A 17551-nucleotide genomic window follows, 5' to 3' on the forward strand; every position below is an offset into this window, starting at 1 on the left:
AAACACACACACACACTGATGGTTTAGGATAAAGTATTAAGGGAGATCTAAAATATGGAGCATGAAGGCATGCCAATTTTAAATCTAAATTTACCAAGTGAGCATTTAAAGAGAACAAGCTAATAAAGTTACAAATAATCTGAAATGGGGAAACATTTGCTTTGCCAAACCAACATCAGAAATATTCAGGATAAAGGGTAAAAAGACCCCCAAATACTACACATAAAAGTAGTATTTAATATGTATGCTTGTCACTGTTGTACTAAAGCTTGGCTTTGGCACTCTTCTATCTAACGTAAAGCCTTGATATGCTGGCAGCATAAATGCTTTAGTTTGTGAAATGGATCACTTCATTGAGAGACTGACAATAGCTAAACCGGCTACAGTAAAGAAGGACAATACACTTCCACCATAATGACCTACAACTACTGAAGGGGCTAATTTACCAACCATGGAAATGTGATTGGCTCTACATAAAAAGGAATTCTGAAACAAATACTTCAAATGCACTGTGGTGGGCTGGTGCCCAGTCCGGGGATTTGTTCCTGCCTTGCACCCTGTGTTGGCTGGGATTGGCTCCAGGAGACCCCCGTGACCCTGTATTAGGATATAGTGGGTTGGATGATTGACTGACTGAAAATGTATGATGAAATTTTACTCACAGTAGCACCACTGCTATTTATGATGTTGTGAAGCTTAGCAAAAACAAAGTGTCGCTTCTCAGCACCAATCAACCAAAAATAATGTGACAGCGTGAGTGATAGCAAATTTCTATGATGATGGTTTATGAATGGGTTGATTTTAGAAGCCATTAGGCTGGCTAATGTTAGATCAAATTTTGCATTAGCAAACAAGGTTGGATAGGTTAGTGATTCCCAAAGTGTGGTTTAGACTTAAACAGAAGTGGAGTAGGAAGGAATGTCGGTCTTTTGTGATTATCCCTTTTCTTTCTCTCACTTGAAGTCTTCAAACCTACATACACATAAATAAGACAGTGACAGAATCATTACCATAGAAAAAGTTACTTAATTATTAATGGCAATCCATCACACTGCCCCCCATTTGGAAAGTGTAAACAAAATGTTGGATTGATACCAATCTGTAACATTGAGCTAGAAAGATAGGAGGAAACTGTAGCTCTCTTCATCTAATTTTAGAAGTTTGCATAACACCAGACCAAAGCAAGGTAGACAAGCTTTCCAGCCAAGTCTAAAAGTGCTAGTGAGTTGCTGTGCAGTAAAACCTATTCCTTAAAAACTGTTCTAGTCATTATACTAGAGGCTCAGATAAACAAACCTTATGACCTGGTGTACACAGAATGCCCGCTGGAAAATACCAAGCCATTGTATAGAGACGTGCCTTGTCATGCAGTCTTGCAAAACGAGTACACAAGAAAGGACATAACATACTGACAATGACAAGATTTACAGTCAAAGAGGATTGAATTTCTGCGTTCTAAAATAGCTTCTAGTAATCTACGTCAGAAACGAAATTACTGAGCTTCCAAGATGCCTTTCAAAACACTAGTCTCAAGGATTCAGGTGGCATGCATGTCACGTACGGGGCAAAAATCAGAGTAGGAAAATTATAACAAGTATCACTTGCACATTTTCTACTATACTTAAAGTTGTACACCTAAAGAAAATGTTAACATTTATGTGGTAAAGCTAAGCTGATCAAACCATCAAGACAGAGTGCTTCATACTTAACAGAAGAATAATAAGCAAACCATTACAGCAAATACAGTAAAGGACTGGATCTAAAGACGAACTTTAAAATAAATAAAGCAACACTGGCATCGATTTGAAACACAAGCTCATAGACAACACAATAACACACACAAAAAAGGGACACCTGAAGTAGATTTAATTTTACAGCTTTTGAGACAAAGTGGCATAGATGGGTGGCATAGGTGAACCACAATGCATTTCAGTCCCAATAAGCTTTTATCCATTAAAAACAGGCATGCATTTTCAATATAATGCAATCTAGTATCACTGGTGAAACAAATCACATTCTCTCTCGTTTTCAGGTGCGAAGTTGACTGTATTTAAGAAAACCAGAATAAGTACTTTAAATCAGTTAATGTCAACTTCAGGCTGGACTATTATAATTACAAATGGATTCAAATTTAGAGACCAAGCACATGTATGGCAGAGTAAGGATTGGTTTATGTAAGTAACAACGTGTACTGTATGTTTTGGAACACAAAAGCTAAGCAGCTGGGCTATAAAGCATAGCACTCGAGTACTTGCCACTTTTTCCATGTGCTTTCACTAACAAATCACTATACCTAGATTGGAAATACAAAATCATTTCTGATAGAACAGCAGACAAAGCCAGGATTCTTGACCAACCAATGAGGAGCGGAGGAGGGTTTTCAATTCAAAAACGCCACACACTAAGAAGGAGTTTTGAGTTTGACAACAACTTTCATTTTCCTGAGGTTTTTAGTTATGAATATTTTAGCAAAATGCATGTATTTTACATATTGTGAGCATTTGACTCGATAACTTCATACATTATGTGGGAGATTTTTTCCATAAACAATAGCAAATGTTTGCTATTGTTTAGCGGTAGATGCCATGTGGTCCATTAACTCTTTTAGGGCAGATGTCGACAAAAGTCGACATCCAAGGGTAAAGGGCAACAATCGGCTGTTAATGGTGACAAATCTCACTGTTACGTCACAGGCATTCCCTCTCTGCTTGGAGGAATGTTAGACTCATTGACTCGGCATCTAATCCTTGCGTGTTCAGGAGTTACGAAATGTAAAAGGCAAGATGGCATCGACATCTCACGAGGGAAAAGACAATACTCTGCAGACGATGTTTTGCGCATTATTGCCAAGTCGGACTCTAATTTTTCTGAATCTGATTTTGTTGACAGTGATCAGGAGATTGAGCAAGAGAGTGAGGAACTGGCATCAGCTGATGCCGCCCCAGCTGATCAGCTGCCAGCCGACGCACCTACGACAAGGTTCGTGTGGGAGGGATACCCAGACATTGATCTGTGGGAGCTAAACTGGCGATCAGACTTCACAACACAGCATGGCTTGCTGTTGGACAGGACAGATTACCAGCCGCTGGACTACTTCAAGCTGCTTTCTCCTGATGCTGCTTTTCAGCTACTATCAGACGAGACAAACAGGTAAGCAGAGAAATTTTTTTAATCGCAGGCAGCGCTGGCACTGCATTCTCGTTTTTCAAAGTGGAAACCCACAACAAGAGACAAGATGAAGGGCATTGTGGCATTACAAATAGAGATGGGACTAAACTGGTGATATAACTTCAGGGAGTATTGGTCCAAATGTGCTTTGTCCCCTGGTGGCTTTGGACAGGTTATGCCAGTGATAGGTACATGCTGCTGCAAAGTTTTATTCACTTCTGTGATAACCAGAAGCAAAGCCCAAGGGGTTAGCCAGGCTATAACCCCATGTATAAAGTTCAGCCCCTGCTTGATATTGTGGAACCAACATATAAACAATTTTATCAGCCTGGTCGTGATTTGTCTGTGCATGAATCTATGATAAAATAAAAGGGACACCTTTTTTTCTGCCAATATATGCCAGACAAGCTCACAAAGTATGGCATAAAGGATTTTGTACTTGCAGAAGCACACACTGGTTTCTGCCTGAAAGTAATTACATATACAGGAAAGTATTTCTTTCAAATAGAGAACTGTCTCTTGGCAAGTCAGGTTGTGCTGGAGCTCCTTCAGGGCTATGAACATTTGGGTCATGTTGTGTACATGGACAGTTTTTATACATACCCAGAATTGTTCATGGAGCTACAAAGCAGGGGAATTGGAGCTTGTAGCACAGTGAGGGTGAACAGGAGACACATGCCTTTACAGTTGAAGCCAGACAGGCTGAAGATGAAAAGAGGTGACAATACGGTTTTCATGTGGGCTAAAACTTGGTGGCAGTGGCATGGCATGATGTCAAACGGGTGACTTGTCTACAGTACATACGAACAATATATATGAGAAAGTGCAGAAAGACAATTGAAAAAGAAGCACCAATGCAACATGTATTGTAAGCAGTGCAATGTGGCAATGCATGCAATTGGCTGCTTTGTGCGATATCAGACTTTGCTGAGTAACATGCATGTGATAAGTATGTGAAATCATATAGTATGCATGCTCATACAACATGCAAGACAATAACATTTGTCAAAAGTAAAAATATTCTTTATTAATTTGATACGTTAAACAATTGCTTTGTGTTCTTTTTAAAAAAAAAGTTAGTTTTTGGAAAAGTATTCAGCCCTGGGAGAAAACAAACAAAAAACAAATTAGCCCTTAAAAAAAGAGTTACAAAAAAGTTCTCAATTCTCCACGAAAAAATGAGATGAAAATTCTTGGATAATGCTGCACTCAAAAAATAATCAGGTCATATGTTTTATTTCATTATATTGATTAAGGTGAAAGGTCAGCATTGCATCACCACACAGACAATTCAGGTAACTTTGTTTTGTCCAAGTCGTAGCTCCAAGTTCACATGGAATTTCCAACTCAAATTTAGATTTATTGCGTGTCTGAGGACAAATGAAAGTAGCATAGCACTACAAAACTCTACATGGAGTAAGCTATATATATATATAAATATATAAATTTGGATGGAGAATTCCTTTAAAAAGTTTTACACATCTCTTAGTTACCCACACCTTCTTCTGTTTGCTGCATACACCTTTATAACAATGTTTTGCATACAACACTGAAAATTATCACTGAATAATGCATACTCTGATCAATTAAAAAGGCGTGAAGTCTCATGCATAAAAGTGGCTTCCGATATCTGGAATTTATTAATGTTTTGCTTGTGTAATGCACATCATCTATATAATATTGTTGACATATGCCATGAAAATGAGTAAGAAACATTACCCTACACAAAGAATATCCAAGGTTGACTGTTACCCCAGACAATTTGATCTTTTGATTTTTCTTTAATTTTCAGCTCTTCTTTTTTCTGCCTTTAACTAAAATTACCATTTAACAAAAGATTATGAAAGATTATGATCATTCACTGCATCACATCCTCTACATAACCATTTGACACATGACCCAGAAGTTAACAGACAGCCGATATCAACTGTCTCCATTCACTTATTGAAATAACAGTTTTTGATGACATCAAGACTGTAATCAAGACCAATTATGTTAGATGCCTTTCATCTTTAAGACACTATTACCAATAAAATTAAAGCTAAAATAAAAAGGTTGATTTTCAGAATGAAAAAAACAAAACATTTTAATGCCAGCATGAAGTACATTTATAAATATCTCTGTCGACACATATGGAGTTTGCAGTTTTAAGCCCTCCTTGCTGAGGAGTTCAAGGTCATTCAAATGTGACATGACAATTTGTGAATAGCCCTCTTTTGTCAAATCCATAGATTTTTATTTTTTGTATCTACAATCTTGAAGAAAGATTTTGTATAAAGGCATTGTTTGAAATGAAGGCAGCAAACTACTTGTTGCCTATATACCGATAATTGTCTTAATCCGTTATACCGTTATGATGACAGGAATCCCACAACAAAAGCACAGCCTCCTACTGACAACACAAAACTTCAAGAGTGATTATGTAGCATATGACTAATATATTAGTCATTAAAGGTCTTCACATGTCAATGTTAATTGTAGGTTACCTGTAAAGAAATGAGTTCTACAGCATTTGTGCAAGACAAACGTCACACTTGGTTGATGGACTACTAAGTATATTAAAATTCCATTCTTATCAATGCAAAGTCATTTACATATATCCACCAAACATCATTTATCTATTTGTTTATAAAAGGAGCACAATATATACAGTAATCTTATATTTTCAATTTTTCAAAACATGCTCATTTTCAGAATAAATATAAACCATAACATCTACTGCATCTCCAAGACTGCTAAGACTTACAGTGGCTGAAACAGTCAAAACATCCTTTAAAAACATATATTAGAAAGACCTGAAGGAACAGCCTATGGAGAGATGGAGGGGTGAGTGCCAAAATATACTTTTAAGGCTTAAAAAACAAATTTTCGTCTGGTAGACGATAGATTTATACTTTACTTGTCCCCCAAGGGAAAATTAAGACTATAATGGCACTTTAAGACATTTTAGTATATAGTAACAACTATTTTTCCAAACTTAAATACTTCACCCTTTCATATATTCATTTTGTAAAGCACTTTGAGCTACATTTTTTGTATGAATATGTGCTATATAAATAAATGTTGATTGATTGATTGATTGAAAGCATTCAGTTGAGTGACTATTCAATATTTTACGCCAGAGTGCTCCACCAATTAAATGTAAGTTTTTTTTTTCCCCCAAAGCTTTTGAATGCAAATTATTTTCAACAGCTAGAAAGAACTAATACTATAAAACATTAAGAAATCTGAATGTATAAAACAGTCCAGGTTTGCTTTTCAGTTTATTCACACACTGCATAATACATTATAGTTATTGGAATGCAAGCATTCAACATGATGTTTCCAATTTTTATTGCAATGGTAACAACTTGTAACTTTTAGCTGAATAAGATAGGGGTTAGTTGTGCATGAACTCTCAGCCTAACTGAAAAACAGGTAAACTAATTTGTGTTTTCAGTTCAATAAAATGAAGTTCATTATGGAACCAGAGAATGGCAAATGTTGCATGATGGCTGTATACGCAGTAAGAATTTCACTGAACTCTGTATGAGACAACACTACTACTACTATAACTTGTGTATTTACAGAAGAGGATGTAAATGATTATTTTTAAACAGCTGAAAAATTCTCTTACTTCTGTAGGTAACATAGCATTTAAAATTCTCTCTTGCTATTAGTGAGCGTTTGTTCCGAGGTATGAAAAAAAAAAAAGCAAAGAGCTTGACTAAGTAGCTTTCACAAGGTTACAGGTCAGTTTCGCCTCTAGCATACTTTACACCTAGAAAGGTTCAAGTATGTGGAGGGAAGGGTGCTACATTTGGGTGTAATCTTTACTTTCTTGTGACATTACACAGACCAGTTTTTCCCCCCTTTTATCGTACAGCAGTGTGACTTTATTGAGAGGGAGAGAAAAAAAAAAACACCAAAAATTGTTTTCCACTTCAGCCACTACTTTACATTTAGCAGAGGAACAACTTTTTTTTTTTTTTAATTCCCTTTATTGTTTATTTACTGTGCAAACGTAAGTCACTAAAACGCGAGTTGATGCTAGTTCATGTGGCCTTGCAGAGAAAAAGGCAGTTTAACAAAACAACGGCGTACATTCTCAAATGGAGTTATTAAATGTTCACTATCATATTTTTGAACAGAACCAACCTCTTGTGAAATTCAACGGCTTGAAGCAGTTGCCACAAAAGTCACCGATTATAGAAAGGGTTTCCCAGCTCTCAAAGACGATAGAGCTTTTAGTGACTGAAACTGGTAATTATTTTACAGAAATAATGGACATTTTCTCTTTTCATTACTATTCCCCCAAACACTCCACACCAGGTTAATTTAGCCACAATTCAGCCAATATCTAGTAACTAACATTCGTATCGAGAAGGAATATTCAATATTAGAGAAGTTTCAAAACATAGAAGATACATTTCACTTCTGTGGCATTAAATGAATCTATCCAGAGCAAAACATTAAAAATGACAAAAAGGTACAAACTGACACCACTTGATATTATCTACTGCATTGCAATGCTCATCACAAAAAGTGCATGAAGAACATAACAGTTCAGTACACAAAGTAAAGATCTTCCTAAAGAAACATGTTTCTCCACAGATACTCCAAAAACAAAAACAAAAAAAAAAAAAAGTTAATAAATCAGTAAATTGACTAATGTCTATACATTGCTCCTTTAACAAAAACTTGAACAGAAGACAAAAAAAAAAGCATACCCTTTTTATTATAAGTACAAAGTGAAACAGATCATCATTTTAAAATAAAAGACCAAAACAAAATGATACATTAATATCAAAAACTGTTTTTAAGCAAGACTTAAAAGTAAACTCTTAGCTAGCAAGAAAAAGTGAAGCTAGGCTTAAGTATGAAGCAATTCAGTAACAGACTTGCCATGTGCCAGCACAGATGGCATCATGATACATTAAGCTGGTGTACTGTACACAGCCAGAAACCCAGTGGATATGTCAAAGAACACCGGTCATAATAGAGCAGAAATACCTGAAGATGGCAGTAGATTTGGGTAAGAAAGTTCTTATGTACAAATCGTATAAAAGAAACTGGTTACACCACTCAAAAGGTTGCTGACCCTCTTATTGAACTTTTGGAACTCGGCTCTTTATTAGAATATATTAAAACTATTTTACTTAACATATAATAAAAGACTATCGTTGTGTAGGTCACATAAACTGAAGTGCAGTGTCACAGGAGATGGTACTCATTCCCCATAGTCACCATCATGTTTCCTGAATGAAGTTCTCTCAGATCAGTAAACTGGAGATTGCACAGCAAGTAACAGATTGGTATGGTGCTTACTCCCAAGTTACTTTCAGGTCACTTGGATTTGGTTCACACCCTCTCTTATGCTTTTCCTGGTCAAACTCATAGCATTCAATTAAGGGGTGGAAAAACTAGGTTTGCACAGGTGGCACCTGGAACACACAACAGATTTTGCATGTTTGCTCTTTCTCAAACAGTTCTATTAGTTTTTTTTTTTCAAATTAAAACACTCTGTTAATACAGTTAAATCACCTGTATAATATTTGTTACTTATCGCCCATGTGACATGTACCATGTTTCCAGGCAGCATGGTAGAAAGAGCTGCTGCCTTACAGCTTTATAGAGTCCAGGGCTTTGAATCCCTCATCAATTCATTTGGTTTTTGGAGTTGGCAATTTAAGCACAGGTTTTTCTTGGAGTACTGTGGTTTTCTTCTCTCATCTCCAAAGGTGTACATGTAAATATCTTCTCAACCTAACAGGCCCGGTATGAATAGTAATATGCTCACTTTTGGGCCTTTTGATGGACTGTTTCCCTGCGATGATGTAAAAAGATCATGGTCATATGTGATTCTGAACTAGATTACAACAATTTTGACAAGAACAGGATATTTGGCGCAACAAACCTATAAATCATATTTCATATTTTTCCAAGATATGTTGAAATTTCCATTTTCTATTCCATTTTTTGCCATGGGCTACTGGCATCACCCTAATATATACATCTGGAGAAAACCACAAGGTAATTTAGCTTAGAACTGGGTGGAAACAATTAGATGGCTCACTGAGTATCACATTTCCAAACCAATGAAACACCTCATGAAGGTAGTGCCAAAAGTAGGGACATTTATTTGGAAGTGCAAAGAGCACTGATGCTTTTGTTAACCTGGGCTGACAAAGAGAAAGCTTCTGATTATAATAAACTGTCTACAGTCGAAAGATCTATTAAAAAAAGACCCCTATCCACCTTAACATAAGAATAAATGATTGTGTGTTTGTCCAGCTGCTAAGGCTCCATTTTTCCGACAGATGACACACCACAAACCTTAACACTGCTTTTACGAAGCCTATACCAAATGCATTGCATTTATCATTCCAAAAGAGGAAACTTTACAAAAATTCATAGTAATACATCTTATTACTACAAATGTGTGCGTCCGTCTGCTTTGTTGCAGCACTTATAACATTGTACAAATTAATCATTAAGCTTCATTTACCTCATGCCTCTGAGCTCCTGGATGGATAGCAACAATTTTAGCTTTTTATTTTATCAGCCACTAGGGGGCTCTGCCCCCTGCTCGCTTCGCTCGCCCACCCCCGTGTTTGGTGGTACCGGACATACAATACAATTTATTTTTGTATTGCCTAAAATCACACAAGAAGTGCCACAATGGGCTTTAACAGGCCCTGACTCCCGACAGCCCCCCAGCCTTGACCCTCTAAGAAGACAAGGAAAAACTCCCAAAAAAAAAAAAAGAAAATGTCGAAGAAATCTTGGGAAAGGCAGTTCAAAGAGAGACCCATTTTTGAAGTAGGTTGGACGTGCATTGGGTGTTAAAAAGAATGGGGTTAATACAATACATAGAACAGAATAAATCCTCAATACAGTATAAAAATAAAAATTCTAGAAGTACGGATTAGAATTTCATATTAGATGATATCACATAATATGATTTGGATTTGTTTTAAGTCCTGGAGACCTCATTCATCAAGCTGCCTCCCCCATTTGGCCATTCCACGGCTGAAACAGCACTAATCCGATGAAAGGACACCTCTTTCCCACGATTCCTGCGATCCTCAATCAGGAAAGACTTTACCTTAAGCAGGCAACATACAATTTAAAGAGATTATTTTCTTGGGAATTGATACATATGCATTATTTTCACTTTTAGCTTAAAATTTTCTGTTAAAACAATACTTGTCCTTTATTTTCGGCCCCGTGTGTGGTTGCATCTCTTCCTCGCCAGACTATAACTCTGCTCGTGTTGTGAAGGGAGGGGCGGCTGAATGTACGCTAAGGATATATCGTTGCATCATCTGCTGTCTTCCTGTTGTTGGCGAGCTGCACACTTTGCTTGTCTCTTGTCGTTGTTTTAAGAGCTGGGAGCACATGATGCTTGTCTGACAGATGCAATCCAACAACTGCTAGGGTTAGATGTCTGTGGAGTTGTTTTAAATGATGGCTCACTGGCTGGTCTTGCGTGACGTTCTTAAAACAATACTTGCCCCTTTATTTACGGCCATGCACGTGGTTAAATTGTTTCTTGCATGACGTATAACGCTGCTTGCTCGCCGGGGATGGGGATTCATGGGGCTGTTGTCGTGTTGAACTTCCATCTTTTTAAGGCCTTTACAGCCGTTGTCCTTTTTCTTACTTTGTGTCTCTGCTACTCCCGTAGTATCATCTCGCGGGTCTTTTAAATGTCTTCAGAGAAGATCACGTATCATAGCCTTGCTTCTGCTTTCCAGGACAGGATTATTTTTTTTATAATAGAGAAATTTGTTTACTGGGGAACTAATCAAAGTCTTCACCCTGCACTGGCCTACTTAGCAAGAAAGTACCTGTCAGCAACTTGTACCAGCATAGATGGTGAAAGACTGTTTAGTTCTGCATCTCACATAACAGATGAAAAACAAAACTGACTGAGCTGCAAGAAAGCTGAGATGCTCTTATTTGTCAAGAACAATTTGCACCACACTAGGTAGTCAGTGTCCAAAGCAGTTGCTGTATAAAGCTATACGTTCTGGCAGATTTTTGTTATTAATTTTAAATAGAAAATTCACTGGAAATGTGCAACTGGGAGCAATTAAGTTATAAAATATTTAACTCGGACAGTAAATTTTGTTTATTAAGATAATTTTATTGTTGGCTTTACTAACTTATAGTGACCGATCAGTGACTTAAGAGTAGCTAAGTTATAAAACTGTAGAACCAGAAATTTTCATATTGGCTCATCACTAGTTTAAATAGTAGAATGATAAACTAAACAAATTTGCGTTTTCACTATGAAATCTTTTAAAAATTGTTATTGAGTCACTAACATTGAAATCAATACATAAAACTCTTATCCAACACATTTCAAACCAATAACCCTACTCTTAACATGCCATGCCTAATCAAGTATTTGTTTATAATATTACATCTAATGTTATGGATTTCCAAATTATTTTTTTTTTTAAAAACTGCGCTCTATGCATATCACACATGATCTTGTAATCATATCCAATTTTCATATACGTTTTGATCACTCGATCTTAAAATGAAGCATTTTGCTGACTGCTATATGCAACAATTTCCAAAATAGCTAAACAATACTAGTTTAAATAAGAGCTACCACTTATAACAATCTATAAAAGAAAATCAGAAAACACTTTAAATACAGATAAAACCTGTACAGTGAACAAATGTAGAAAGACATACCAAATACCTGTCACTGTACGCCAAAACAGTCAGCTTTATGATAGAACAGAGTTTTCCATGGGTGAGGGTTCAGTGCAGAGTGCCCACTGGGGTGGGTAATAGTACCCCCTTATACCCACTGTCAAAGTGTTGGAAAAATGTATTGTGTCCCATTCAGTTTGTGTTAAAAATTTGCTTAAGTGTCATAAGATACCTATACAGTTAAAAATCAGGTTGCTAGCGCTAACCTTATGGCATCACAGAAAAGCAACACAATAACAGGATTAGTTAAAGCCATGAAGAGTTAGATATACTTGTGCAAAGATGTCTTAGCCGCTCTATTCAATCTTATTTAACTGATACATATAAAAAGGCCACTGAGAAATATAGAAGGATGTACCATGCAGCAGGTGAATAGATATTAATACTTGGCGCTCAAACAAGGTAAAAATTGAACACATACCCTCCAATCGATGAATCTTTGCCTTCACTGAAACAACGGTCTCAAAGGGAGACACCCTCAGTTCAAAGCAAGTTCCAGTGAGCGTTTCAATAAACAACTCCATTGTCTCATAAAATGGAAGCTTGCAGTAGAAGGATCCTAGGCTGTCTTCATTGAAGAAAGGTGGCTCTTTTTTATTTGCCATAACGTTCTTTCTAACACTTGCTCAAAGTGTTAGAGCGCTAGCCTCTTCAAAGGCTGGCATGGTGAATGGCTGCTCCTAAAACAAATAATCAGAAAGTTAGCTGTCACCTAACAAATATATTTTTTGATTTTGTCTATTTTAATCAGACATCCATCCACTTTTCAAATCCACTTAATCCTGAGCAAGGTTGTGGGGGAAGAGAAAGCCTATCCCAGCAAGCATCAGCTACAAACCTGGAATAATTTAGATATGTGCATCGGCTACATAAACACAAACTAGGGCCAATATATACCTATCCTACATATCTTTGGACTGTGGGAGTAAACTGGAGCACCCAGCGGAAACCCGTGCAGACACGGAAAATATGGAAGTTTCATGCAGGGAGCAACTGGGGCACAAAACACCATTCAATTCATTATTTACCTGTAAACATATTTAGATTGCATAACATTATTTTCTCATAAGTAGACCTTAAAAGTTATGCTCAAAAAAAATTGGGACAGCCCCATAAACCATAAAGAAATAAATTTCAGTTCTCCAAACTGATTGCTTTGCTATTATTAGAAATGCTCCGATATTTGATTCAGTCAACTTTAATAACCACCTAAATTTTAAATCAGTGGGTAAAAAAGAGCAGATCCGTTAAAAGGGTCCAAATTGCAGGCTCTTGATGTTTTTATGTATGTTGAGGAAATGACAACCTTTTGCGTTATGTAACTTGGCTAAACAGTGTTTAAGTAATAACCTGCGTATTTTTAATATCTATCAAAATGTTGAAGTGGTGGGTTCTATTGTGAAGAATAATAGGAAACTTGTAACTGAATGGAAATTAAAAAGATCAGACTACAAATTAAGAACCTATCAATTTTCCAAATACTTATGACTGTACTTCATTGCATAACATAACTACATGCTCTTAGTACTTTCTCTGAAAATGGTTCATAAGCCTAATGAAATATGTTTAAACGCACTGGCAAGAAAGTAGTTAGGAGACAAAATAAATCCAGCTTGCTTATGCACGTTAGAAAATGCTGTTCCCAGTTTTTCAACTACAGTACTTCAAGTATTATTTTACACCTAAAAGCATTAGTTTCTTCCAATTAAAGAATTTTCTTAAGTAAACAATGCGTTCTAATTTATCACCTGTTTAGACGCTGTGGCTAGGAGTGGGAGTGCACTGAAAAGATGATATCCTAAGCATTCTAGAATGTTTTATTTAGAAAGGTAGAGTTAACCACAATCTAATGGGGATAGCACATGCATTTCTTCATATTTTCAACATGATTACAGTATACAGTGAGAATTTACAAAACATTTACCAGACAAACCTTTTGAAAAATGCTTGAAGCAGTTCATAGGGATATCAAAATGTTTGTCCATTAAAAACCAAATATCTATTTTTCTCATGAAAACATTGTTTCCCTCAAATAAGAAAAGGGGAGAAGGCAACAGTCTCTTCAGCAGATACCTGCAGATGTGAAAATTTCCCCACTGAAAATGTAAAATTTTAAAATGCTGCCCCCAAAAAAACCCCAACACTGACCACCCCAATTAGGTGTAGCAAATAGGGCCTTTTAGTAAAGTTGGTTGGCAGGCATTTTCATTAGTAAAGCAGTCAGCCTTCTGTTTGTTAAACACGTTTGTTTATGTTGCATTTTAAGACTGTTTGCAAACACTCGCTGCCCTGCTTACGGATCTAGTTGTACGAAGAACAGGTTTTTGTTAAACACTTCTCTGGCACCTTAAAAGAACCGTTCTGCTCTTGTACTAATTTACTCTTAAAACTGATATCCAAGAACTACTGCCACTTTACATTACTATTGTAAAGCATCCATTGCAGCAATCAATTATTTGTTCTCACATTGCCTAAAACAATGATGTGTAAACAAAAAAGAAAAAAAAAAAACTGAATATAACTCACTGTGTGAGCCATAAAGAAAATATTAAAGACAATATATTTGAACAATAGTAAGAAATTGTCAGGTTTGTTTAAGAACAGTATAGTGTAAAGTGTCCCCAGCTCTGTCTTCTCCTGGATCACATCGCTTTGTGAGCACAAAGTATTCCCTTTTTGTGAAGGGCTGTGTTGTCAGGAGTCACACAGATCAGAGTTTTCACATGCATCTTTTAAAGGACGAAGGGGGGTGTGCGAGAAACTGCAGAGGCATCACAGCACTTTAGGCATCCCCTGTAAAAGTAGATTTAGTAGAAGTGCCGTAATTTACCAAAGTATCCAACTAAAAATTGATTGATTTCTTTATTTACTAGCTGTCCATGCTCCTCTCACACATTGTATGCCCACATGCATCGACTAACTGTACGGTTTTCTCGACTAACTGTACGGTTTTCAAGGAAATTAATAATGTCATCAGCTGCACCACATTCAGCAGGAGAACATTCCTACAAATGTCAAACTTCTCCACTAGTATGGGAGTGTTTCACTCAAAAATCTTAGAACAGGATTGCTTATGGTATAAACAGATAATTTACCACAACAGTACTACCCATAATGGACAAACCAACAATGCAGTAAGTAAACCACTGTGAATCTGGTTAATTTGAGAAAATCAGGCAGTGACAAGCAGCACGATGAAGAGCCACAACATTTCTATGAACAGATCATAAATCGTTGGCTAAATGCACTTGTCACTCACCACCATTACTACTCGTGAGGGCACTGAACTAAATTAGTGTTTCAGTACAAATTTTAGCTAAACATGATAAACTAGCTATTTTATTTCAGATAGAGATGCATTTTTACCCATTCTTGGATATTTACGTCAGGGCTGACTACTTGGAACTCTTCTTACTGTCACTTCACAGAGCAGAAAGAAAATGTCAAAATTGAGCGGTAATAACATCCTGTTTAAACGTAGGTCAGCTTTTTAAAGCATTTTTGCATATTTCCCCCAATCACACTAAATCAGGCCAACTCAGGAAGATGTATTTTTTAATCTAGTGCAGTTGATCTAAACTAGAAGAGAATTCAAGTCACAGCAACACAGAGTTAGCGGTCTGCCTGCAGTGGAGTTGCTGCTGAGCAGTTGGCTTTTTTTGAAAAGAAACACTTTCTACTGCCAAATGGGCACACCATGGAGTTCAGAAAAATACCGATTTTAATATTAAAAGGGTATGTATGTGTTAAGTATGATGGTTCTGGGCACTTTTACACATTAACTTAAATTGGTGCAGTTAGCCCAATGATGGCCCATTGCCCTGGTCTCACCAGAAACTACCACCCTAGAAACGTTATACTAAATTCTGCCTAAGAAATGTTCTTTGATGTAAATTTTATTCTCCATTTTACCTCTTATGTCTGAAACGGTTACAAAGAATAACTTAACAGAACAATTTTTCCGAGTGAACTTGTTTGCGTCCTGGTCAGAACCATTTACATAAGCTTTTTGATGGATTATTAATGTGCTTATACTCAATTGGAATAACCTACTGATTAAGATATCTAGTACATTGTTTTTGAAAAAAGTGAAAAATTGCAGAAAAGCAGTACACATCTTTCACTTTAAGTTCCTATCAGCCCTGCTCATCACAGTCTTTTGAGAAGAAAAAAAAAAATTTTTAATGTGATAACAGTAACTGGAAAATTAAAAAAGCAACGCAGAATCAAAGTTGGCAGTCCAAAAAGCAGGGCTGCAACAACTAATCAACAAAATTTGATTATTAAAATTGTTGCCAACGATTTTCATTGTCGAATAGTTGGATTGGTGATGTCATATGCATTATGTTATGTTGTCACGTTTGGCAGAGGCAGAGGAACAGAAAAGTTCAAAATTGTGACCTAAAATATCTAAAGTGGGGGAACACACTGCGTTAAAGTCTTCCAAAAAGGTTGGTTATAAAATATGCAATGCAGAATTGGCATGGCACCTGAAGAGGAAACACATGAGAGCAAGTAAAGATGTGTCTTCAGCACAGAAAACTAACATCCCAGGGTTAACTAGGGTGTCTGTACATTTAGCTTAGTGGACCAGAGAATGCTCCCGGGTCTGTCATCGGTGCCACCCCCCCGCTGCATTTGTTTGCTTTCAAACAGTATGTGATTCTGACGTATTTGGGCGCGCACTCATCATGAACAGTTGTTGCCAACAATGGAATAGGAATAAGCATTAACTTGGTTTTATTATTATACTTTGCGAGTATGAATGCAACCATAAAGACAACTTTAGGGCTATTATTAAATTAGTAGTTCTGCTGAAGATATATTTGAAATCTTATTCATATAAAGATCCATTTCTAAGTCTATCATTATGTCGAATTAGTAGGCAAGTCAGAACAGATACAAGGTTCTTATTTCGCGTCAGTCAGTCAAGTGTTTGTCATAGTATATAAAATATATTTTAACCTTTCTATGCATACACACAGTGTTAAGAGCAACGTGATCCGACTTAAAAAGGCTCATTCCTCAAGCCAACATGCTTTCATGCAAGGGTACTCTACAGTGTGTATGACGTGAATTTAGTGATGGTGCCAAAATTGTGGCTGAAGCAAACATCTTAGAAGAGAAATAAGGATGGTCCTCTAAATGCTGCATTGGCCACACCTTGCAGTTGGTAATTAATTCAGAACTAAAACATTGAGGCCTTTCAAAAGCTATTGGAACAGCATGCTGCTTTGAGGAGCATGTTGAAAAGAGTGAGCCAGCCCCCACCAAACTGAAAGAAAAACAGCTATAGATGGAAAAACCTAAGCACAAACTTATACAGGATGCAAGCACAAGATGAAACAGTACGTTCTATAGGATTAGTCAACTGACTGAGCAAAGGTGTCCTGTAACTACAATACTGTCTGACCCTACTGTTGCACAAAGAGACAAGTACCACCTTGACTTAAACAATGAGCAATGGAGCCTGCTTGAAGAGCTTTACAATGCAGGCAGTGAAAAAGATAACGGATGCGGAAGCTGGAAAAACCCATGAACAGTTTTTAAAGAATGAGATTGTGACATATTTTTGAGAGAAACAAGCTGTCAAAGGAGAATATCCATTACATTGGTGGAAGACTAATGAGGCTACATATCCCACTCTGGCCAGACCTGCAAAGACCTACCT

The 17551-nt window shown here is 36.8% G+C and overlaps 1 protein-coding gene across 1 annotated transcript in view; it reads right to left on the reverse strand.

Moving 5' to 3' along the window:
- The window catches only part of zfand4 (zinc finger, AN1-type domain 4), an 84269-nt gene that overhangs the window by 52535 nt on the left and 14183 nt on the right, over positions 1 to 17551 (reverse strand). The window contains exon 2 of the mRNA XM_039737951.1: positions 12302 to 12560. Coding sequence (XP_039593885.1) covers positions 12302 to 12485 — 184 coding nt within the window. The 5' untranslated portion in view covers positions 12486 to 12560. The remainder of the gene's footprint in view (positions 1 to 12301; positions 12561 to 17551) is intronic.

The sequence above is a fragment of the Polypterus senegalus genome, chromosome 1 (genome assembly GCF_016835505.1).
Source record: "Polypterus senegalus isolate Bchr_013 chromosome 1, ASM1683550v1, whole genome shotgun sequence".
NCBI classification, from domain to species: Eukaryota; Metazoa; Chordata; class Cladistia; order Polypteriformes; family Polypteridae; genus Polypterus; species Polypterus senegalus.